This window comes from Oryzias latipes, chromosome 21 (genome assembly GCF_053564925.1).
Source record: "Oryzias latipes strain Hd-rR chromosome 21, Olatipes_Hd-rR_3.1".
Classification (NCBI taxonomy): Eukaryota; Metazoa; Chordata; class Actinopteri; order Beloniformes; family Adrianichthyidae; genus Oryzias; species Oryzias latipes.
The window spans coordinates 22,378,865-22,404,946 of NC_136257.1; the positions used below are offsets into that span (position 1 = coordinate 22,378,865).

General features: G+C 37.5%; 1 protein-coding gene across 13 annotated transcripts in view; it reads left to right on the top strand.

The window, feature by feature from the left end:
* The first annotated feature begins 391 nt into the window (after window positions 1-391).
* Window positions 392-26,082, top strand: part of LOC101169153 (hyccin 2) — a 44,398-nt gene continuing 18,707 nt past the window's right edge. For 2 of the 13 annotated variants that reach the window (XM_011489684.4, XM_011489687.4), the window contains exons 1-5: window positions 439-615; window positions 17,486-17,570; window positions 21,244-21,317; window positions 22,927-23,028; window positions 25,480-25,659. In XM_011489684.4, coding sequence (XP_011487986.1) covers window positions 21,267-21,317; window positions 22,927-23,028; window positions 25,480-25,659 — 333 coding nt within the window. In that variant the 5' untranslated portion in view covers window positions 439-615; window positions 17,486-17,570; window positions 21,244-21,266. Of the gene's footprint in view, window positions 616-799; window positions 953-1,347; window positions 1,485-16,275; window positions 16,390-17,485; window positions 17,571-21,240; window positions 21,318-22,926; window positions 23,029-25,479; window positions 25,660-26,082 lie in introns of those variants that run through there. The other 11 variants (XM_020712904.3, XM_020712901.3, XM_011489686.4 and 8 more) reach the window with 11 other exon arrangements.

The following is a 26,082-nucleotide window of genomic DNA, read 5'->3' on the forward strand; positions in this document are numbered from 1 at the left end:
CAACACAATTATCTTATAAATATCTATATTATTTCAGAAAAATGTCACACGTATATGTCACAAATTAAGTTAATGTTAAAAGCAAATAAGACATATATTAGCATTTTTCTTACATAATTATTAAGAACAATCAAATAAGCAACATGGTTTTTGCTATGCAAGTGCATATTTGATGTACTTCATGGAGCAAAATCCTGTTATTTGTATTATTTTATTTGATCCATAGATTTTACATATATATATTATTTGGATATAGATTTGTCGGATGATTTTACATAAACCAAGTTCAATTTTATTTTTTATATTTGCCTTAATGATTTCTACCTTAGCACGAAGATGATTTTAGTCACACGATGTACCAAACCAACGACTGTGTGTTTTCCAATTGTTTTGAACGCATCAGCAACCATGTCCGCCAAGCCCAGCCAATCGCGTTGCGCCCTGGTTCGGCATCCTTGCAGTGTTGGGAGATGACTTAAACCTGTGCGGTTCACAGCAAACGGTAGGGCTGAAAGACACCTTCGAAAGCCGAGTGACCACCCAGGGAAAATAGTGACCCCGCTTAGTTCATGTACAGACGTTTCGGTTACTGTCCCACATGTATCCGTTGATAAAGTGAGTATCATTTTCGTGGCTGAGAGAAATTCATTTTGTGACTTTAAGGTTGGGACTGACTTGGAATATTATCAGTACAGGTTGTAACTTGTGTTGGTGTCTATGTGCAAAACTAGAGGGCTATCAATATCAGTGTCGCCAAGTGGAGCATACATTTAACCGGAGACCACCATGTCCCATTGATGTTGCCTGGCTTTTTAAAAGTGGGTTTGGCCTGGTCACGACTGTTAAAAAAAGAAAAAGAAAAAGACGAAGATGCCCGCCAGCTGCTTACAAGAAGAGGCATGTTAGCGGCTGCAAGCTCTGCTAACGTGGTGACGCTAAGCTCGGTGCACAGGTTAGAGCCGTCGTGGCAAATATGAAAAAACGTTAGCTAGCCTTAATCAACTGGCTAACAACAGCTTTCATTTCGGAAAACTGGTTAGCTTTTGAAGCTCAGGACAACGAGGTTCCTCGTTTTCCCAGTGAAATGTAAATATCTTAGTTTATTGTTTGTATTACGAGATACATCATGTATCTGTACGGAGTGACTTCCAGTCGAACTCCTCATAACGTTTCTGCTATTAATAAATGAAAATTGTTTTATTTTGAAATATTGATCGGAAGTCACAAATATGTTACACTTCAAGGAATTGAAGTATATATACGTTTTTCGCTTGATGCTTGACTCAAGTGCTTCTAAATTTCTTTGCAGTGTAATCTTACTCTGCTTTCTATCAACTGATGTGTTTATACCTGGTCTCATGTTAAAACAGTCGATGTTGGCTGTTAGTGTGTGAATTATTCAACGTATCGTGTCTCTGACTGGGAGCCTGTGACGGGAGAACGGTCATTCCGGTGGCTTTCATGGCTTCCTTTTATTAGGAAAGGTGAGCTTGGATTATGGACTCGTTTGTAATGTTGGCACACACAGTGACAGAGCGTATCCTTGTCAATCAATGGATCAGCTTAATTTTGAATAAGGTTTTCCATGGTTGGGTGGAACAGCTGTTTATAAGTTAGCCACAGTTTGAACAAATCACTTTTTGGTCTCTGTGACAATAATACTACCTTAATACAAGAAATGATTCAATGTCAGTGATGTCAGTTACATTCTGTCAGGTTGTGATGTTTCTTTCTTTCATTTAGCTTTGAAGGCCCACTCAAATCACAAACAAATAGCGTTTTTTGTGTGTTTTTAACACGTTCTTATGTGATTTTTCTCTTAATGGAGGATATGTAAGAAGATTAAGCTTAAAATTGCATTTCTAATCATTTCTTTATTATGAATCAGGAGCAGATGTAAAACTGCCATTCCAAAAAAGCCTGGAGCAGTGACGAAGGTGCTACAGTCTCTCCCTGCTCCGCTCCATTCCGATCTGTCCACTTGCAGACAAATGGATCCAGATACGTCTTTGTTTTCCTGGTCCAAGCTGGCATCTGGCTTAAAACTGTACGGCTGGATAGCTCCGACATTGCTTGCCATTTTTGTTGCACCGGTAAAATGAGGGTGGGTTTGAAAGGGGCTGTAAGCTATAGAGGGTGTAAAAGATTATGGGAAATGAGTGAAGGCTTTCTCCATGCCAACAGAACTCTGAGGTGAAATTCTAATGAACCACTGCTGCTCTGCAGAAACTATGTCCTAGAAAACAAAAGTTTTTTTTCTTTTTCTTAATTTTATACCAAAACAGCATAATTATAACTTAAAAAAAAGCCACTGGGAATGCTTTTAGAATTGATCAAAAGATGACTTGAGTGTGACTTTAAATTCTGTCAGGTTGTGTTCTTTCTTTCTAACGTTCTTGTAGCTTTAACCTCTTTACGTGTAGTCACAGGGCCCTAGTAAAGCAGAATTCACTACTTTGCATCAGTGATAATCCAACAATGATCCAAAATAATAAGCCCTAGCTGAAATATTGGTGTATAATCAGATAAATGTATAGGGCTAAAAGTTGAGATTGTTCCATGCCGTCTCCTGCACTCCCTCTTTTGCTGTATCTGCCACCGTCTGTTTTGGGACCAGACTATCATAAAGCTACGGCCTATTTTAGACTGAAACTCCCATTTACCCATTTAAGTTGTTTCTATCTGCAGGAGCTCAGTGCCTTTGGTGAGACGACATTCTTTCAGTGTGTTTATTGTATTTGTAGTTCTCCAAAAGGGTGTAACTACAGGGCTCCTACAGACTTATCTGCATTTAAGATGTCTCAAGATATAGTCCGTCTTTGTTTAGTGCATTTCTTCTATCTCAGTGTTCTATTTCACATGAAAGGTGTTTAATTTTTTACATTCTTTCATAAAGTCATAGGCAACATAAACAAATCTGTTTGGACAGCTGGCAAGTAATCTGTATATGAAAGATAAAATACAAATTTTCAACCGCAGCCATTGCATAACACCACAGCAAAATGCCAAAGTGCATGTTGTGACTAATCAATTGATCTAGAGGGGACACAGCTACATATCACTGTTTCATCTACAAACACTAGCTGAGGAACAAACAATATAATGGGACACCTGCCCTGCCTCATGCTGTTGGGGTAAAACATGACAATAGTACTTAATCTGGAGAGGTGTCCTTGCAGCCCACCAAAAAATCATGAATCACGGTAAATCTTTAATAAAGGTAACTACATTCCCATCAAGTGCACATAGTTCATCAATATGGACATTTTTGGGAGCTACTTAATGCCTTTTAAACTCTTCGTCTGTCAAAATATTTTATATTAATGATGGAAACAAATCTGTACTGGACACATCCTGTTTACTGTAAACCTGCCCTCGATTTGGGTTTACTTCATAAATAGTTGCAGTCTGTCCAGCTTTACTCTCAACTTTTTAGATGTGTGTAAAATTGTGACTTTACTTTTTTGTTTTTTTTGTACATTCCGCTGCACACCAGTTTTCTTACTAATTAGAAATGCTGCGTCTAATCGCTGGTCTTTTTCTAATTATGTTGTTGCAATTAAAAAAACAACCATCTGTGAAACAACACGCATACTCCCTTTCCACATAATTTCTCTCTTAGCGGTGCTTTGGTAAGATTATCTGTTGGTTCAGGGTGCTTCGGTGTATGAAGGGGCTGTAGATGGCGATGGCTTTATCTGCTGGTCCCAGTCACCCTCCGAAAATCCAGTTTGTTTGATTGCAGGTCCATATCTCTGTTGTCGCCTCAGTCTCGTCAGTGGTGATGCGCTCACAGAGTGAGGATCAAAGCTGTAATTAGCACGACATGGATTATCAGTGGGGACTATTTTCCACTCTACAGTATTCCCTCCCATAGAGCCAGATGATTGCACAGTCAACCAACTCCCTGTCCTTTTTTTTTTTTCCACAGGAGAACTGAGTTTTTCCGGCTTTGGTGTTCTCAAAAAGCACTAGACACAAAAGCTCTTCGCTCACTGCAGATATTTATTTCTTGTTTTTCTCGTTTTAGAAAACAAATGACCTCAAAATTAGCTTGTAAATTCTCTTAAGCTCTAAATGCTGTTCTGTCGTGTTGTGTGCACTCAGTTGGATCTGACATTTGCATGCATGAGGTTGTGGCCCTGCTGACTCACTTTACTGCCAGGTGTGATGTCTGTCTGCGTATGTTGGCTCTTTCCATGATGTACAGTGTGTCTTTCTCCTTGTCTCACTGTTAGACAAACAACAGTTCATGGGAGGCATAACTGCACCACTTCCATATATTATTAACAAGTCAGCTCCTAATGCTTTCTCTTTTAATTAATCTGTATTAGAATTGGACATTAATTGTTTTGATTAAATAATAAGTCATAAAGCTAACCTATCAAGGACACAGTGTCGCCACTATGAATCTAAAGGATAAATTATACAAAATGTTCTTTATTAATCATTATTCTAGCATAAACGCATATTGACAGTTGAATAACTTCATTGTCCATCAGCCTGGATTACTGGTGTATTAACATACGTAAATGAAATAAACATTAATACAATTTGTGCAGTTTTTTTCTACAACTTGTTTTGCATTTAATTTGCCTTAGTAGAATCTGAAATGCAAAAACAATGCAGCATAATTCTTATGTAAGGTCATTTAAAATGACAATCCATTTAACTAACAGATGTTTAACATTTAAGCCAGAATTTATTCTTTTTTTTTTTTTAATTGTGATCCAGTTTGGGTGCTCGGGTCTGTCACTTTTTCTTTGAAAACTATTAACATGTCTTAACTGTAAAGTTTTGCTCTGCAGTATGGCTACTGGTTGGTTGTGCTGTCGGCTTTTTATTTAGCTTCAGTTCATTTTGGTGAGTGGTCGCTTGGCATTCCTTTTTGGCAGTTTTGTGCTGGCAGACCATGGGGGTAAACTTAATGTTTCAGCTCTTCCTTTGCAGGACATGCATCACTCGCTAATCGGGTAATTCAAATGCGAAGCTGCTGGACTTTGTTAAAATTGAAAGCAAATATGACCAACAGTGTTTGAATTTTCTAGTTAGAAAAAATATTGGTATGATTGCATTGCAAATCAACTGCATTTTAGCAACGTGTCTGTGTTTTATTCTGACAATATATGCATTTTCAAGGACCTATCCACATGTTTAAAGCAAGCAATTTTTTCAAATGTTTAAAGTTGCTGTGGGCTGCACAGTGGTGCGGTGGTTTGCACTCTTGCCTCACAGCAAGAAGCCCCTTGGTTCAAGTCCCTGAAACAGAACACTGTGAGGAGCGTATGTGGGGGTCTCTGGCTTCCTCCCACGGTCCAAAACCATGCTTCATAGGTTAATTGGTTACTCCAAGTTGTCCTTAGGTGTGAATGTGAGAATGCATGGGTGTGTGATTGTGGCCCTGCGACAGACTGGTGTCCTGTCCAGGATCTCCCCTGCCTTGGAGTGGCTGGGATAGTCTCCGGCTGCCTAATCTTCTAAAAGGGGTTTAGAAGATGAATGAAGTTGTGGTGTGCGGTGTTCCATCGTGATTGACAATATGTTACAGCAGAAGGGGTCCATTGTTTGTGTTTCCTCCCATTAGACATAAACCTAATGTGTAACTACAGTCCTGGGAAAAAGGCTAATGAATGACTGGCATCTCAGTTGATCATAAATGCTGCACTTCTCTCAACCGGGTCATGTATGGTGCTTTTAAACCTCTTTTTATTCATTTTCTTTGTACTTGTAAACATAATGTATACATTTTTTTAAAAATTTTTTAAATAAAAATAATTTGATTTAAAAAAAAAAAGAAAAAATGCAAGCATATCAAAATGAATAAATTCTAACCTTTTAAGGATTTTATTTTCTGCTTTTTTTTTTTACCCAGCTGCAAAAAACAAACATTGGAACAAAAGATTTATACATCACGTGTGATATAGTTTTCTGTCAACTCGCATCTACTATTTTTATGTCAATCAACCCTTTCTTTATTTATTTTTGCTTAAAGGAAAGTCTTGGCAGTAAAACTATGCAATGAAGTTGATGTGCTACTCTGAACTGGGATTTGCTCAGTGGCTGAAAAGAAAAGCTGTTGATGCTTCTTTGGAATTCTTGAAAAAGTTTACACTGACTAGCTGTGGGTTAGTTTAAGGAAGGTTCTTGTCTAAGCTGCTGTAAGATTTCAGTGTTCAGTTCTGTAATGAACTGATGCCTGGAGATTTCGAAAAGCTTGCAGATCCTCAGGTGGTCCACTGAAGTCTGTCACAGCATTTACATAAAAGAATACTCAACAGAATATGCATACAGTAGACCAAGTTATGGTATAGCAACCTATTTGAGCTTTCTGAACTGTGCCTCAGGAATTCAGTCATTAAAAGCACTGAGTGTTGCAGACATATGGATTATCTTTGTATTATGAGGGCTGTTTTAACTCTTAACACTTTTTTTATATTGTTGTTTTAGGATGGTTTCTAAAAGTTAAAAGGATGATTTTTCAAAAGGGAAAAAAAATTCAAATGTTCAATTTTTTTTTTTTATTGTGTTTTAGTCTACCGCCCCCCGGGTCCTGCTGCTCCCTTTTTACATGATTTTAGTGACTTTCTGTCTTCCATCATAAAACTGGAAAGGGTTTTAATACTAGGGGATTTTAACCTTCATATAAATGATTGTTCATCCTGTCCAGCAATGGAATTTTTATTTTTGACTGAAACCTTTAATTTTGAGCAACATGTCTCTGACCCCACCCATCAAAAGGGCAACACTTTGGACTTAGTTTTTTCTCTTGGCCTGAGCATTACTAATCTTTATGTGGAGGATGTACATATGAGTGATCATAGTGGTGTCTTCTTTGAGCTAAACGTCACTCCTGAACCTGTTTCCTCATGCATACTGTCTCAAAGGCGCATCATCACCGCCAACACTGATGGACGTTTTTCAGCGCTGTTTGACCCCCACTTATTTAAGGAATGTTCTGATGTTAACAATCTGATTGATCGTTTTAGTGATCACTGTGTCACAATCCTGGATCAGGTGGCTCCTGTCAAATCCAATTTATCAAAGAAAAAAGTGTGTCCCTGGATAAATGAAGCCATCCAAAATTTAAAGAGACAGTGTCGTCAAACTGAGCGTCTTTTAAAATCCACCAATCTCATGGTCCACAGACTGCATCTTAGGGATCTCGTGTCCTCATACAACGAGATGGTGAAAGATGCCAGATCTAACTACTTTCGCCAGCTAATATCCTCAAATAAGAAGAGCCCAAAAGTTTTGTTTGACACGATAAATTCTATTGTTGGTCCTGCAGCCCCAGTACCCCCTGTGTTCTGCAAAGCCGACTCCAATGAATTTCTCAAGTTCTTTGCAAATAAGACTAAGAAGATCAAAGAGCAGCTCCCACCTCCTTGTTGTGATGATGGTGTTGTGGTGGAGCCTGTTTCCCACAAATGGTCTACTTTTAGGCCTGTCACTCTGGAGGACATATCTGCTCTGTTGACCAAGTTGAAACCTTCTACTTGTCCATCTGATGTCATTCCTTCCAAACTCTTCTTAAAGGTGTTTGAGACCATCGGCCAAAGTGTCACTGAAATGATCAACCTTTCACTTTCCACTGGTGTTTTTCCAAACGCATTCAAACATGCCATAGTGGAGCCTCTGCTGAAAAAGTCTAATCTGGACCCATCAGTCTTCCAGAATTATAGACCCATCTCAAAGCTTCCATTTATCTCAAAGATTCTGGAAAAGGTGGTAGCTGAACAATTGTCAGAGTTCTTGGATAAAAGGAGCATCTATGACACTTTTCAGTCAGGTTTTCGTAAACATCACTCCACAGAGACAGCCCTGCTGAAGGTGTCCAGTGATATTTTGATGTCTGCTGATTCTGGCAGACACACGGTCCTTGTCTTACTAGATCTTTCATCAGCCTTTGACACGGTTGACCACCAGATCTTATTGGACAGATTGAGGGACCTGATTGGTTTGTCAGGGTCAGTTCTCCACTGGTTTTCCTCTTACTTATCCGGTCGGAATTTCAGTGTCATGGCCAACCACAAAATGTCTCAGTCAGTAGACTTACTGTGTGGGGTTCCCCAGGGCTCTGTTCTAGGCCCTGTTCTGTTTCTCCTATACATGATCCCTCTTGGAAAGATCATTCAGGATTTCAGTGATGTTTCCTACCATCTCTTTGCTGATGATATCCAGCTATATTGCTCTTTTAAGCCCTCCGAGACACACAAGCTGGATTCTCTGATGAACTGCTTGATGCAGATAAAACAATGGCTCTGTAAAAACTCTCTGCAACTAAACTCAGAGAAAACAGAAACCTTAGTTGTTGCCCCTGATGATGCTATACCAGGGATTAAGCAGCACTTGGGTTCTCTTGGCCAGGATGTCAAACCCAGCCTTAGAAATTTGGGTGTCATTTTTGACAAAGATATGTCGCTGGAGCAGCACTCCAAGCAGTTGATCAGGAACTGTTTCTTCCAGTTGAGGAACATTTCTAAGCTACGGAAGATGGTGTCATATGAAGATCTAGAACTTCTTATTCATGCCTTTGTTTCTACACGGCTAGACTACTGTAACAGTCTGTTTTCCTGTCTGAATAAGAAGGAGCTGTCTCGCCTGCAGCTGATCCAGAACTCTGCTGCGAGGATCTTGACTCGCACCAAGAGAAGAGATCACATCTCCCCGATCCTCAAAGCTCTTCATTGGCTCCCGGTTGCTTACCGCTACCAATACAAAATTCTAGTTTTGACTTTTAGGGCCCTTCATTCCCAAGCTCCTCCATATGTTTGTGATCTGATCGCCCCTTACAGACCATTTCGTGCACTGAGGTCTGCGGATCAGAACCTGTTGATGGTCCCTCGCACACGGTTCCGAACTAGAGGAGACAGATCCTTCCAGGCTGTTGCTCCCAAACTCTGGAATGAACTTCCATTGTCGCTACGTTCCCTGGATTCTGTGAATTCTTTTAAAAGTCAACTAAAAACTTTTTATTTTTGCAAAGCATTTTAACTGAAACTACTTTTATTGGGCTTGAGATGATTGTTTTACATAGTTTATGCTTTTTATATTTTATGTTTTTATGTTTTTATATGTGTATGTATACATATTTTAACCTGTGAAGCACCTTGTGACCTTTGTCTGCGAAAGGTGCTATACAAATAAAATTTACTTACTTACTTACTTACTTGTATCTGAGCTGCTGTTACAACTTTGAAAAAAAGGAGAATTGACCGATCCTGCAGTTGACTTTAATGATTACATAAGATTGAAAGGCTGCTGAACTTTAACCCTGTAGAGAATCAGAACACGTACGTGTGTGTGTGGGGGGGGGGGTGTGTGTGTGCAGTTTATATGCTACTAAAAAGCTGAGTGGAAAAAGACACCATTATTGTCTTTTTAGTTTAGGCTCCCTGCTTGGATTTCTCTTGATAATGTTGGAGTCTGACCTATGATGGCGTCCTGGTTAAAACTCTGCATCTGTCTGAAGATCAAACTCCGGTTCAAACATTCGTCAAATGATTTCCACAAAATACGAAATGGACAAAGTGTTGCACCAGATCAGTATAATAGATGGATCGAAAAAAACACGACTGTTGTTTTAAGGCCTAAATAAGAACAAAGTTGTTCATGTTTATGTACGTACATAACCTATTGTTAGAATTTAATAAAAGCATTAGAAGGAATAAAGTTTGAGCTGTCAGGGATTGTTGACTAAGGATAATGATTGACCGACTTTAGTCGGTTTAAGTCAACCACACTAACCAGACAAATAAAGTAGGATTTTCTTTAACCAAACTGCTTTGGTGTAACATTACAAAGTCCCACAGGGAGGATTAAATATGATGGCTTTCTTCCTTCACTAGATTAAGTTAGGAGCTTTGTGGAATCGTGTAACCTATTTTTACTTTCAATCTATTTATTGCTACCGGTACTTTGAATCTATGAGCGATTTCTTTGTCATGTATTTTAAAGTGATTCAGTTTAGCTTAACCCAGTTCACTTGTATGGTTGATCTACATACATGCATTAAGGTGCTAATTATTACAGATGTCTGCATTACCACAGGATTTTTGTTTCTCTATAATAAATAAAAATAAACCAAAAGACTACAGTCAAATACTGAGGTTGATCTTTTAACAAATGCTGCAAAATTTCTACTTGACACCAGTTGCACATGCATGTAGTCTGACGATGATCTAAAACCGTCGTCTTTTCTGGTTGGCTCTTTATTTAGTCTGTGATTGAAATGCTTCAAGTTTATTTTTGCTTGTATGAAATTTTGCTCAATTAAACCCTTTTATTGCTCACCAGTGTTGTGTAGTTCTCAGTTCAGAACATGGAACCTGGGTATGTCATCAATAATTGTTCCTTTTTCAGTCACTAAGCAGACATCAGATAGTTCTGGCCAGGTTTAGAACCCACCTAAACAGGGTCTTTGTTTTGCTCTTTACATCAATATTAACCTAGTTCCTCTAAATGTCAACTTCTTTGGATCCTAAAGCCCCTCTGCTGGTTAACTTTATTAATAATAAAGTTATCTGTGGTCCATCCATTCTTTTTAACATGTTACAAAAGCTGAAGCTTGTATATCCTTTTGTTGTAGGATTGTTGAGCAGCTTTCTTGCATAGTTGTTGTGTTTCTAGAGTTCATTATTCTTTGTTGCTATCAGCTGCAATGCCGCATAATATAGAATTAATGGTTGTAATTGTTTATGTTTCTGATATCATTTTTATTAAAATAAATAAGTCTACATGAGTAATTAGATTGAAACAGGCTGTTTATATTGACCAAAATGCACGACTGTTGTCGTTCAGTGTAATCAAATCTGATTAAACAGCTGAGTGTTTGGACCTTGAAAAGGGAACTGAAGCTCTGCTGTACAGAATTACTCAGAGTTGTACTGATTTCTAATGTGATGCCCCTTTGGTTCACTTCTGTTTGCTCTACAATATTAATCTGCCTAAACAGTAAGGTAGATTAAACGAAACAAAAAACAAAAAAACATAACTGAGTCGCATACATGTAGGTTACATTTGTGAAAAATGCCTACATTTTCTATTTTGGAAATTGTGATGCTGCATAGTAGTATAGTGCTTTGTTCTTAGCCAAAGTTTAAGTAGAAACTGCACAACTCACCAAGGTATTCATAACAAGTATGTTGAAATGTAGTTTATCATTTTAGACCCATCCTAATGAAAATAGTTTTTGTTTTTCTGCTTTTAACATATTCGTTCAGACGATGGAGGACATGTGTTTAAAAACAAAAAGCTTAAAATTGTAATTCTGGAGCAGATGGAAAAAAGTTTGTTGCTGTTGACCAATCAGCTCAACCAGCTACCTGCTCCACTCCATTCTGATACATCCACTTGCAGACTTAATAGATCCATGTATGTCTTCATTTTCCCCATCAGAGCTGGTATCTGGCTCAAAACCGTACGGCTGGATAGCTCCAATGTTGCTCGCCATTTTTGTTGCACCGCTAATCTTAGTTTGGGGTTGTGAGGAGCTGTAAGATAAAAGGACAGTGTGTACACAAGGGGATGATGGGAATTAGGGGAGGGCTTACTCCACGCTTACAGTCCCGCCCACAACCATGAGGGGAATTTCTGATGAACTATTGGTGCTCTGCAGAAACAATGTCCAAGAAAACAACATAGGTTTTGGGATTTTTGGCTAAATACAGCCTAATCATATTTAAAAAACCACTGGGAACGCTTTGAAAATGGACCAAAAGATGATCGGAGTGAGACTTTAATATGTCAAATTGTCCCACAAGACTTGTTTGAGGAGTTGAGGCTACTATAGGTCAGTCTGGGTGACTCCAGTACAGCAGTGTTGTGTGTTTATCCTGTATCAAATTGTGTTTACAGACAACATTTGAATGCCCAAATTTGAGGTTCAGAAGAAAAAGAAGGCCGGATGTGGTTGGCAGTCACCTGTGTCTTTGTGTACCTTGTCTTACCCAGTTTAATTGGTGGAACTGTGTGTGCGTGTGTGTGTTTATGTGGCTGTAACATGGGCCCACCCCAACACTTCTGGCCCTGCAGCTGCAGCAGAGCTAATTTTAGCCCGTGATGTGCGTACGCATCAGTTCCCCTAGCCTAGCCTGGGGGAGAAGAAATGAGGATGGCTGAGGCACACACACACACACACACACACACACAGCAGCCAAAATTTTTATTCTTTGCATCTATTATATTGTTTGTACCCGTCATCTTTTTTTCTGCAGAGAAAAGTGCTTTTCTGTTTTTTAATTTTTTTCTACCTGAATGTCTTGTTGATTTATTTAATATTCAGCACATCCTGCTTGTGAATTCTAATCTCTAACTCTTTAAACTCTGTGTCTGACTGAAGTGTGTACTTGTCTGCTTCATCGTGACCGTATCATGTCATCGGTCTCTGCGGAAGAGCGACTAATCGGATCATTTTCTAGAACAGTTTTTGCTATAAATAAATTCCCTTCTATTCTTGTGTGACTGCAAGTGTTGCAGGTGAGTGGCTAGTTATTATGACTGAGAGAAAAACAGGGACATATTATGTTTTTAAAGTCATCCACTACTCTGGGTAAGGCTTTTTGTGTTTCCTTTTTATGAGAGACCTGATGGAAGGAAAGTCACTTTTCAGTCAAAAGTTAGGAGAAAAAGGGGTTTGGCTGGGTGATTGTGTATTTTTGACTTGCTAATGCTGTTTTATATACAGTAAAAGTAAAAAGTGTGGTTGCTCACTTCACACTTGTCTAAAAATAACCTGACCTGAAAGAGACATTGTTGTAACAGAAAATAGCAGTCAGGGACTCCAATTGATATTTGTATCCTGTCCAGGGTATTATTACTGCAGAGGAAGACTGAAGAACTAGACTGTTGTCACCCAAGGTGGCCTAAAGACAACCTGAAAACTGCACATAAGTCTTTTATAAATGAAACTGTCTAATATTGTTCTGTAAGTTAAAGCAGGATAACTAATTGGTGTTGAGTTGTCAGGATATTGTTTGCAGATTTTATTTTTTCATACCACTGGGAGAAATTGAAGAATGAGGGGGAAAACCATGCTGGTAGAGATGGACAAACGGTGTGGACGCAGAGCTTGCTCAAGTTCAATAATTCATCAGCTGACCTTGAAAAATCCCTAGCAGTGCTTGAAAGCTTGTTCTGCTCATTTCAGGCTGAGATAAGAAGTCAAACAAACCATTGTACTGTACATAATCTTTTTTTGTTTTTTATGAGGGAATGCATCTCATGTCATGAAAATATCTCATATTCACCTAAATAGAGTAGTTTTGTTCAAACGTATCATGTTTTTGTTGCCCTTTATCACACAATCATGTTTTATGCTTAGTAAGATAAAAAAGTGTGTGTGTGTGTGTGTGTGTGTGTGTGTGTGTGTGTGTGTGTGTGTGTGTGTGTGTGTGTGTGTGTGTGTGTGTGTGTGTGTGTGTGTGTGTGTGTGTGTGTGTGTGTGTGTGTGTGTGTGTGTGTGTGTGTGTGTGTGTGTGTGTGTGTGTGTGTGTGTGTGTGTGTGTGTGTGTGTGTGTGTGTGTGTGTGTGTGTGTGTGTGTGTGTGTGTGTGTGTGTGTGTGTGTGTGTGTGTGTGTGTGTGTGTGTGTGTGTGTGTGTGTGTGTGTGTGTGTGTGTGTGTGTGTGTGTGTGTGTGTGTGTGCTTCTAAAAATGAACATTTTTTAATTGCTAAATTAAATTAGGCACCAAAATGCAACATCTGCCACTGGTTCTGAAATATTACACAAGCATTACTATGTCTCAAATTAAAATCCATTTATCCTTGACATAGATTTTTGTTCATATTCAGTGTTCATCTGCTGTTCACTGATTCCTTATTGATGTTCTGAAATGGAAAATTGAATTCTGGGAGGTTTTTGTCACGCTTCCCTTGAGTCATAATTTTTTTTCTCTGAGGATATTTTAACTTCTGATCATTTAATTAATTAATCAATAAATGGGTATTTAGGTATCATTTTCAATTGCAGTTTGTTAAAGTTGACAGTAAAAAATAACCAAAAAAGCAGTAGTGATATTCAAATCAAGCAGAAAACAACCTTTTCATATTGACTTGTTGATTTAACAAACTAGTTTTTTTTTTTTTTTAAATATCCAGTATTCATTTACTTTTAAACCTCCTTTGAAATACATTTATTTAGGGGAGACAAGAGCATAACAACAAATATACATTATGTGATCAAATAAAATAATTGAAATTAAAATACTGAATTGTATTTCTTTGGTTATTTTTATCAAACTCACCCCGACAGGAAACTAAAGCCAGCAGAAATGAATCTCCAGGGTCGCTACTGACCCAAACCACGGAGCAGATGTAATGTTACACCTCTGATTGACATAAATATTTATAACTGTGGTGCAGATGAGAAAAGCTGCTGGTTTGTGATCGCATCATTCGTTTGGTGGACCTGAACAAGTGAATTCTCAACCACGAGGGTTAGTTTCCTTTCATTTAAGAGAAAATGCTGCACCCAGCTTATGACTGATGCTGCAGCACATACCAGAACAGGATTTAAATATATTTATTGTTTTTAATCTACTGATACTTTTAAAATCTTAACTTTTTAAGACTTTCTGTGAACAGAGGAGAATCATAGCAAAGCTGAAATCCGTGGTCGATGATTTATTTTTCAGACACATGAACTGTAGCCCAGGATAAGTTTGCTTTTCCTCTTTTGATGACAGTGGTGGTAAAGAGAGGCCTCGTGTACTTTGCAGGGCTGTAACCTTTGCTATATTGACATTGGCTTAATCAGTTGTTTGTCACAGATAGCATTATTCTGTCACCACCAGTACTGCTTATTATGAGGAGTTTTAAAAGATTTCTTTTTGTTTTTGTTATGCTTTTATGTGCAAATGTTCAGACAGATATACATTCTTAAAAATATATGTATACATGGATTCAGATTTCTCAAAATGAACAGAAAAAAATAATAATAAATGTATGTGGTCCTTACTAGAGCTTGAAATCAGATTAACAGTATAAACCATGTGATGTGTTGGACTTCACATGGTTTATACTGGACAGGCAGGGAGGGGTTCCTTTTTATTTTTCTACTGTTTACTAATGAGTCATCACCTTCAGATGGAAAAGGCTTGGTACAAAATATCAAGTCTTGCAAATCTTCCTCCAGGCTATACTTTTTCCACAGCTCTATTCGGTAACATGAAAGACTTGGTATCATATCATTTTGCCCGGGCACAAACCGCAATAGTTCATTTCTCCTCCATGATCAATTTTCCAACGGTTGGCACTTTTGTGAATGAAAAGGAACACCATCCATACGTTACTGCCAAATCCTACTTCCTCACTGGTCAAAGTTGTGGTTAAACGTTTCAACAGAGAGCCCAAAAAGGGTTTGGAAACCTGCGTAGCTACGCGTAAAGGTGATCGTTTCCAACTCAGAAGCCCGAAACCTGCGTTTACTTTTTACTTTTACTTTTTATAAGAAGTTCTTTTTATCCACTTTTTCCTTGAACACATGTCGTCACGGCCGGTCTGAACAAAGCTTCAGGTCTTAAGAAGTTTCTATTTGTATAAATATTCTTTATTCTAATCACATGTATTATACGTAATCCATTTACTTTTTGTTTGTAAAATAAATAGATCACAAATGAAAGTGAATCCAGATTAAAATGTAATGTGAAAAGGTTTATCTTTTTGTTTTTCTTTAACACTCAAATTTTTTCCAGTTTCTCCTTAGAAGCTACACAGATGGTGAACATGTAAAAGTTTAACACAACTGCTTTTTTACTATTAGCAGTTGTTTTACTGGGCCTCAGTGAATATTTATATATTCATATAACATACAAGTCTCAAGGTCACTCTTCTTTCCAAACTAATCAATAGTTTTTGGACCATCTAAAATTGAAAGAATTTCATGGTATTGGAAATATTTTCATTTGATGACTGTTCTTGATTCAGTTGGACCCTCTGCCAAATGTTTCCATGCACTTAAACATCATCTCACAAGTTCAAGATGTAGTTTATTTGTGTAGGATTTTGTAAGGATGTGTTCCTTACAAAAACGATGTAGGTTAGCCTCACTGTTTGGAAACCTGAAAGTAGTTGAAGGTCCTCATAGGCTTTGTTTGAACTGCTGTAGTTTGTTCTAACAGATGTGGCGTTTGGAGTGCTGTAAACAGGATGGGCTGCTCCTTTCTGTTCCTTGTGAAATCAACCAGAGAACAATGAGGAGGCTCTGGAAAGTCAGAGCACCGCTTAGGTAAACACCTGACTAACAGACAGCCGCCATCATCAGGCAGATGGCATCATTTAGCTAGCATTAGATTTTGGAAAGCAAACACTAAACGGCGTGGATTTAGAACTGGAATAAGAGTTGTCGTAAATGCACTGGATTATAATACTGTAGCTTGTTTCCAGATGGAAGGTGAGAATCAGAATTTCTTCTTAAATAACCTTTTTTTTTTGTTCTATTAACTACGATTTACACTTTCTTGGTTTAAATTAACATCTAACTTTCAAAAAAAACATTAATGAATAACAGAAGTTTAATATATTTGTAATTAAAGCAAGAAATAAGACTTCACCAGATAAATTCCAGGGAGGAAAAAAGAAAAAAAACATTATTTTGTTATGAAAACATTTTTTATCCCAGCTTCTTGTTCCAAAATTCATAGTTACTTTTTACACGACCTTTTTGAATGCTTATTTCCTTTTTTTTGTAGCCAATGTATTTTTTTAGTCTTGTTTGAATCTGAACAATATTGGAAACCAAACAACCCTTTTTTTATTCTTTTTTAATAAAGTACTGTAATAGCATTGCAACTTCTTAGCTATATTTTTACTTATGTCAAATGGAGATTTTTCTGTTTTGAGATTTTTTGGACAAATTAAATAATAAAGTTAATTGTATAAAAATGTAATTTTGCCAAGCAAATAGCAGTACAAAAAAAATGTTTTTTGTTTTTTTTTACAGTCTTTAAGTCTTGAACATAAAATCCTTCATAACCTTGCTGGTGTTTTTTTTTTCTTTTTCTGTTTTTGACTACCATGACACGTTTGTGTTTTAAATCAAATGACAGTGATGCAGGAGTTCTAGTGATGGACTTTTGTAAGTGGAAATCTACAGAGTAAGTTGCACCATCTGTGCGACTTTCACAGTTGGCAAGTAGGGATTCAGCTTGATCAGTTTTCTGCTTGCTTGGAAGCTGCAAATGTGAGTCATTGTGCCATGACTCCTGATCGTCCCTCTGGGCTGTCTGTGGGTTGGTTGTATGGACTCCTGTGGGCTTTACGGCCTTTATAATCTCCTTGATTTTGTTTAATATTTACCATCAAGAAAGGTCTCTTCTGCCCACTCACTTTTCCTGAAAAATTGGACAGTTTGACACAAGTTATTTCATTTAATACCCTCTGTTCTACCAAATGTAAATGTGGAATTTTGAAGCCCCATATTTCCTGCCAGCATCAGTTTATGTCCGTCTTTGTCCTTACCTTCTTGTTCTTTTTCCTCATCATTGCAGGTGCTCCTGATAGTGTGACAGATGTGTGGCACAGTGGGACGTCCTTTGCATCTCCCTGGGGAGATTTGAGTTTTGGGACACCGAGGTAAGTTTTTTTTTTTTTTTTTTTAAGTCTATCAAGTGGTCTAATATTTGGTTCTTCGCTTTAACTTTAGTTAAAGCACTGAAGCAAGAGTGAAATTGCTGACTTCCCACTAATCGAGTTTGTTTTTGCTGGCACAGACACACTATTCAATATTATAAAACGCATACATTATAAAAATGCACAATAAAACTGCTTACTTTATTTTGATGAATTGATTCTTTAACAGTTTGATGGATTGTCTGTCTTTTCCCCATATTTATGCTGTTGTTTTCTTATTTAATCTTGTGACGCATTTGGCATTTCCCTGATTTTTTTACTCTTTATACTAAAGAAATATTAGGAATAAATGCCACCAAAGGAAGCCAGAAGTTTCCCTGTTTTTTACTGCAGCTTTGATGTTAGTTTAAGGTTTTTACCTGAAACTGGCTGCACGTTTACAGATTTAATGCACGTCTACTGATAAATATTGCACCTAAAATATATAAATATATATTTTTCCTTTTTAAGAGTAAGTGGCTATCATCGGAGTTAGATTTGACAGCCTAAAAGTCATATGACTGTCGTTTCCATGGTAACCGATAAGCCTGCCCTGCAGAAATGTTCCTTTTTCAACACGTCTCTGACAGCTCGACAAGCCAGACAAAATGAATGAGTCAGCTCTTTTTATAAAGAGCTGAGCAGGCTAAAAGGAGATTGTCAACAGTCAGATTCAAATGGAAATGATCTACTCACACAGAAAGATTCCTTTTGTTTTGTTAATCTCCTGTGGTTCCCCAGCAGAACAAGAAATGGGATATCTTTCTCCTCCGATCCTCTTCGGTTCTATTTTGGTGCTTATCTGCACCACACCAAGCGTTTGGCATCTTTTATTACAGGATTGGTTGTAAACGATGAAGTCTGATGCTGTTGGGAAAATTCTGACAGTCTGAGTATTTAAAAGCACAGCATCCATTTTTACATCTGAACTAACATTCCCCGTCACAAAAAAGGCAAACTATTAAAACATCCTTTTTAGAGATCCTGTCATCGGTTTCATTGACAGTGGGGGTTCGTCTTAATGGGGTGTTGTCCAGGGCCCAGTTTCACATAGGTGTTTACCCTGTTTTATTTGTTATCATAGCTTGTTTTTGTGTGTTTCCATCTTTTTAGAGAAAGAATTTCTTTTATTTATGTGCTTTCAAAAAGCCCAGTTGGTATTCTTCTGCTCCAGCGGCCTTACAGACATCATACCACAAAACATACAATTGCATGTCACTTGTCTATACTGAGAATGTGGAACAAAAATAATTACATAAGCGCTGAGATTCAAATTGGATTTCATAGACGTGTCTCAACATCATCAGCTTCATATTGGACTAATTATCATCATTTTATACATGTGGGTCATTAAAACCCAAACCCGCCAAGTAATTGCTGCGATGCTTTGAATTTAATCGACTTGACACAGACCCACATACCAAAACCATGACTCATTTCTGAAAATCATTCATCGCAATCTGGAGGGAAGATTTTCTTGGCAACTAGCAGATTCTGTCTCTTTGTGCAGTAAACAAAAATGATGGTAATTCTTCAAAGCCACTGAACAGTGTTGAGAGTAACTAATTACCAAAGTAATGTATTACAGTAATATTAACTGTAAAGTAGTATTTTGAGGGATTACCAATACATTTCTAATGTGACTTTACTTGTCCCATACTTATTAACTTGCTTATTACAACAAACTAGAGATTCTGTCCCTGAAAGCTTTTTTTTTTAAGTTTGGGTCAAGTCTGAAGTCTTAAATGAAAAACCTAAGTGGAGACTGAAAAATGTCACAAACTTTTGTTAAATCAGTTTAAAAAGCGTGTGAGAACACAACAACAGTTGGTCTTTCTGCATTTCTAATGTTTAAGCTTTGAAAAGAGGGTTTTTATTTTCACACCCTGACCATAATGTCCTGAATTAACAAACATTAGTCACGAATCCCAAACTTCATTTCATTCTCAAGTCCAAGTCTGACATTTACTGATAATAAAATAAATGCCCCCCAAAATAATAATTTTTTTTTTCTATTCCTTGTTTGTGACTATAAGCTTTCTTAATTCATTTTGACATCAATTCCTAGAATAAATGTTATAATTCATTGAACCAAACACTCTTTTTTTCTTTATTTTTTAATAATTGTTTTGATCTATCTTGTTCTGACTCAGCAAGCATTACGATTTCAACTTGCTCTGATTAGTAAAAATTTGTTGAAGTCTTCCCAAAGCCTGCATGCCTCAGATTCTTAATTTTTTGTTTTAACTTTCTTTACAGTAGTAGATGGTCGGTATTTGCACCATTATGAACTAAACTGACTAAAGTTGTGTGAATATCTGTGCTTTCACTTTACCAAAAAGAAAGTACTTCATTAGATGTCATGATTTAAACCATTTTAGCTTTTATTTGGTTGTAAAATATTTTATTGTTCATTTTTTACTTAAAGTTTATAATTTTTACCTCCACAGGTATTCCAAAGAATGTTACTCAAAAGTAACGTAGAAGTCCTGTAACTCATTAGAATTCTGTGACGGTCATTTTACAAAGTAATAGATTACTTTTAAATAGCTTTAACCTGTAATCTGTGACATATTACATGTTGGAAATGACTTGCTGAACACTACTAATGAGCTAAAACAGACAAATGAAACAGTTTTACGTCTTTTTTTCCCCCCCCTGACTTATCCTGTCCAGCAGCTTTCAGGACATTGTGGGGTTAGGCGTTTTGCCTGAGGAGATAGAATTTGAACCCTTGACCAACAGATTGGCAGATGGCTGCTTAACCCAGTGAACTACAGCCACCTCCTAACATCTGACCATTTTACAGAGATGAATCCTATCTGTAATATTTTCTAGTTGCCTGTGATGACTGAGAAGTTTCTGGCAGTGTTTATGTTTTATTTATTAGATTTTTTTTTTTAAACTGCTATTTTCGTTGAGTGGATGGGAGAGGATGGAATTTTTTAATCATAAAAATGGAGGACACTGATCGTAAGCTACAGTGTGCATCTTCAATTTTAATATGCAGTCCTTTATTTTTAAGCAATTTGGGCCATAATGCATCATCTTTGAGGTTTTTTTTTTCCAAACTGTCGCCACCTTCCTCCACCTGTCTGCACAAACCCACACCTGTTCACTGCATAGTTGGAGTGGGTTTGATGTGATTCCGTTGTTCCAATATTTTTGTCTTGATCAACTTTTAGAACCAAAATGTGGTGTTTTTGTACATTTATTTGGGTTGTTTGACTGGCTTTCTAATGGGGGTGTTGGGTTGTAAAGTACAGACAATTCCTTCACTTAAAATGTCTCCATAAACACAGATATAGGAACTTTCAGCCTTAAAATGAATCTACATTTTGTTGGCACTTGAATTTACAAAAAAGGTGTTTAACTGTACCCTCTCCAGTTGAATAACAAACCACAAATGTTAGAGCGGCATAAGCTTGTCTGGAAGACGGTTGCTAGCTATAACACATTTTAGTTACATTTCTATATCTGGATATGGGAAGTTTTGTCACATGTCATGAATGACTGACTGAATAATCCTTACTGTGTTTCTTCTAAATTCTTCTTTTTCCCCCTCTTGTGTCATCTCTTTCTTCCTTTTCCTGCCCTTCTTTCCTCTTTTGCCTGTCTCCCCGTTATCACCAAGCAGCCAAAGGACGCTCTCTGAGGAAGATGTTCGGCTCCGAGCGCAGTGTTGTAGAAGAATGGCTCTCCGAATTCAAGGTAAAAGCTCTCCCCTTTCCTCATTTATAAGTGATGAGAGTAAAATGTACTCCTGCTGACATGTTTTCCAAGGCAATAGCAACGGGACTCTGTAGCAATTGTTTGCTTTTAAAAATTCAGATCTTAATGAATGTTTTGGAAGTTCTTGTTTTGGCCAATCAAGGGGACAAAAATCAAGGGTACGAACAGCCTCATCATCGTGGACGTATTAGTTCTCAGGAACCTTAGAGACAAGTTTGTCTTGTTTTTTTTTTGTTTAATAAATGCAGGATGTTGTATAAGACGATTACTGTAATTTACCTAAACAGTAGTGTTGCCCCAGAGTGCAGGGGCGTTTCTTTGTTGGAAGATGCATCACCGCCCCTCTTTAAGTAGTCTGTGTTGGCTGATATGAGGCATAATGGCAGCACTGATGGGCTATTAAAAGCTCTTTGCAGTGATGATTTTTTAAGTTGCCTACCTCATGAGTTTTCCTTACAGTTGTTCACAAAACATGCTAGTTAGATCAATGTTAAGTTTAGTACCAGCTGGACAGTAGACATGTGCTCCACCCTGTGACTGTGATTTGTCTTGTATTTTTGCTCTTTGGTGTTTGGATTTATATCTAGATCATTTCTATAATAGCTCTTAATCTAGAGCCTTGCAAATGGAAAATGTGTACTTCAGAAATTATCTTCCATATATTATTTTAGATCATTGTTATGAGCTGAAAAAGGATTAGAATAAACTGGTGTGCTTTATGGTAAACATGGTCATTTTGAGGACAGAAGGCAACATGCCCAGTCTGCAGCAAAGGACCCTGCTGAGATGCCATCTCCTCCATCTGTCTTCTGCTGACAAAAGTCGCTGTTGCCTGTTGAAGTGCCACCCCAGGATAATTTGTGCCTGTCAGACTGGATCAGATTTGAAGGCCTTTTTGAAGTGTGGTTTTCATCAAAGTTTTCTGTTCACGACTGCTTCAGCTTTCACTAAAACTGTTCTGCTGATTTTGTCAGACAGCAAAAAAGTTTGTCTGAATGTTTTTTGTACCTTTTTTCAAATAGCTGGCATATCTTAGTGGAAAAGGAAGAAAAAGATGGTTATGGTTTAAGAGTAGGCTTCCACAATAAATCTCAAATTTATCGTTATCGTGATATCAAGCTGGGCAATACGCATATCGCAAAAGTCGACGAAAATGGCAATAAATGGTTACCTTTAATGTGCTAACACAATTTTATGGCATCTTGAAGTATTTAACGAATCAAATAAATCCCTTTACATAAAAAGAACCTTTTTATGTTGGATGCTCGACGACGTCATTTGGAGTGTAATTTAAGTTATGTTGATTCTTATTGAAATTAAACCGTTGCAGTGAAATGGAAATAATGTATTTAGTTGTTTTGCCATTTGTTCATGTATTGCAAGTTATGTCGTCATCGCAATATTGATCACTAATATCCCAAACCAAAGTTTCCCTCATATGGTGCAGCCCTAATTCATAGTAATGGAAATGATGGAACATATAGTTGATTGTACAGTCTGCTGTGGAGTTTTTACCTACCAGGACGTGCACAATTATTTTTTTAGCGTCTAAACTGCTGTGTAACCTTGCCTCGTCTTTCTTCTTCAGTCCTTACCAGAAACCCACATTCCCAGCTATGCTGGCAGCCTTCATTTGAAGAAATCTCTGGTTCCAGCTCTCTACAGAGTCATCCAGGACCCCAACAATGAGGTAAGATACCAAGAACTCACTGTAGGGCTAGTGTCTCACCTGATTGTGAAACTGAGGGGAAAAAACAAACGTTTCCACAGGGTGCACATGTACGCTTGTGTACCTGTGTACATTACTCATCCATGATGGGTTTGCCATTTGCTGCGATCTGTTAGTTTTTGTATTTAAATTCTGGTTAGGAAACGAAATCAAAAAGTGTTAGATTGGTCCCCAAAAAATCGATTAAACTGAATTTATTTAGCAGAAAAACGTGAAAAGGAGTTGGGGAATTTTGCCTCAGTCATCTGCTAACCAAAGAGCAGACATTTTACCTGAAATTGCAATAAAAAAGTCAACAAAAAGCCAGAGGATTCAGTAAAAAAAAAAAAACTAAAAAAGACGCAGAGGCAGTCGCATCACCTGTCAGACGGTGCACCATGTTCCCCATTTCCTGTGCAGACTCCAGCACTTGCACAAATAGAGCTTTCATAAATAAAGTAAATCATCTACTGCCGACTCCAGCAGCATGCACAATCACACTGTAACAAACCAAAACTCATAACTATTGTGTTCTAAAAACACTTAAATTATTCAACTTAAGAATTGCCTGAGCTGTGACAATGATCTTTGTTCCAATATACAATATCTATACAATTTCACTAACAATGACCGCAGTTTTCCAGGAGGCTTTCTAAAGAAGAAAACAAGGAAGGAATTTCAAAATGTGTCTGACTCTTCCATGTTTTTTTTTTCCTGCTGACAGAAAGTCCAAAGCCCTTTTTACAAGTTCATTACCAAGTTACCCAATATGTCCAGATCTGACCAGTGATGACACTTTTGTACACTCACATTGTGTGAACACACATTTTATTGACCTGTGAACACAAGATCTATTCCCCAGGGACTAACTATACATCCAGAGTTTGATTGTATAAAAAGATTCCTATCTCTACAAGACTTCTCTCTCTAATTTTGTCTATAAAACTTTTTCTGTCTGTACAAAATTACCCTACGTACTAGTCTGTTTCTAAATGCAATTGACTGGTAGAGGGTTTTCAAGTTTGTTTCTTATTTCTCTTCAATATAATAAAAAGATATCACGTTATTTTTATTTGAGCAAACTATGTTAGCTTATTTAAAATATGAATTTTGACTGAAATGTTTTCATGCATGTCGAATATCATCAGGAACATTAAAAATAGCTGTGCAGCTTCCATTGAACCTCAATCAAAGTGGACGAGCACATGACTGCACATACGTGGCTAAGTCACACTTGACATATTTCCTGAAATGACATCCGTGTGAAGAATGAGACCTGTTAAGAAGAATAACCCCGACCTCTGCCAGAGATACGGCAAGTTTGTATAAAAGTTTCTTAGGTTTTATAAATATGGTGATGAGAAGTGTACAAATATAGTGATGACAGAAAGAGATACCAAAAATGACAGGAAGTCTGTCCACACTTGCAAAGAGGCAGAAAAAAGTGAGCCAGAAATGGGACTTTCCAAGAGTGATAAGAAATGAAAGAAACAGGGCTTCCAAATCAAGACTTGTGTACTTTCCAGGTGTCTCAAAATTCAGTTGTCAAAGGCTCTTCTGCTGTTTAAAATTTTTTTTTTCTTTTTTTAACGACATGTTACCCCCAGCTACTGCAACAAGAAGTTTTAGGGGTGGGTTGGAAAAGAAGCAGGAGCAGGAGTCTGCCCCCCCCCCCCCCCCCCTCCTGTTGTTTGGACACTTTCTAAAGACATTGCGTCATGCTTTTCTTTGTTCATGTCATTATCTGAATTCATTTTTTTAAATTATAATCTCTGCTTTTGTTTTCAAAGCACAGAGGATCTAACGTTACAGTGACATTTGAAACACAACCATAAACCTGATCTCATCAGGTGTTTGAATGTATCTAAAGGGTTTAGTACTTTGGTTTAGTAAATGATGTCACAACATTTCAGTTTGGAACACCACAGTGAAGTAGAGCAGGGGTGTCAAACTCATTTTCACCGAGGGCCACATCAGCATAGTGGTCGTCATCAAAGGGCCAGATATAACTTATACATGTAACTAAATGTAATGAAAACTAAACGCAACTACTCCTTAATGTTAAATAACTAATTTATTTATTTATTATAACTTTTTAAAGTGACAATTACAGTTGCATAGAAAACCTATGTTTGCTTGTTACTCTAACATAAATCCTTTTAAATTTGATTCTGTCAGGTTATGTTATATGGACAGTGTTTAAGTCCCAATGTAAAGTTGCCTTTCAAGTCAGATTCCCCCTAGATATGAATAAATACACACCAATTTTTATTTTTTATTTTAAGAAATTAAAAACTTTTATGCTCTCGAGGGCCACATAAAATGACATGGCGGGCCACATTTGGCCCGTGGGCCTTGAGTTTGGCGCATGTGAAGTAGAGGATCAAGAGTGTATGTTTGAGTTTACATGCCGTTTTTATACAATATGTCCAGCTGTTGGAGCCAGTGTGCCACCAGCTGTTCGAGTTATACCGAAGCTCCGAAGACCGCCTGCGCCGCTTTACCCTGCAGTTCCTGCCTGAGCTGGTGTGGGTTTATCTGCGCATCACTGCCAGCAGAGATCGCCAGAGCAACGGCTGCATCGAGGCCCTACTCTTGGGCATCTACAACCTGGTGAGCCTCCGATTTATCTTGACAGTTTTAACCTTTTGATCACATTTCTAAATTTGACAAATGTAAGATAATGTCCTAGTTGGATTTTTTTTAACCCAGATCTATAAAGAAAGAAAAGAAGAATAAAAAACAGAAGTCAAACTTTATTAAACTTATTCACAAACAGTTCAGGCTCTTGACTAGCGGTGCAATAGATCAAAAACTCACAGTTTTGGATCGTGTCACGGTTTTAGAGTCCCGGTTAAGAACATCTATCGGATCAGTAAAATAAAAAAGAAAGACTACAATTTTTTTTTAAAGCTTTGAAATATAGATTTAATAAAACATATTTAAAGTACTGGTACTTCTAAACATATATACCCAGACAAAAAAGTATAACATCAATAAATTTGCTCATTGAGACTTATTTATAAAAAACAAAAC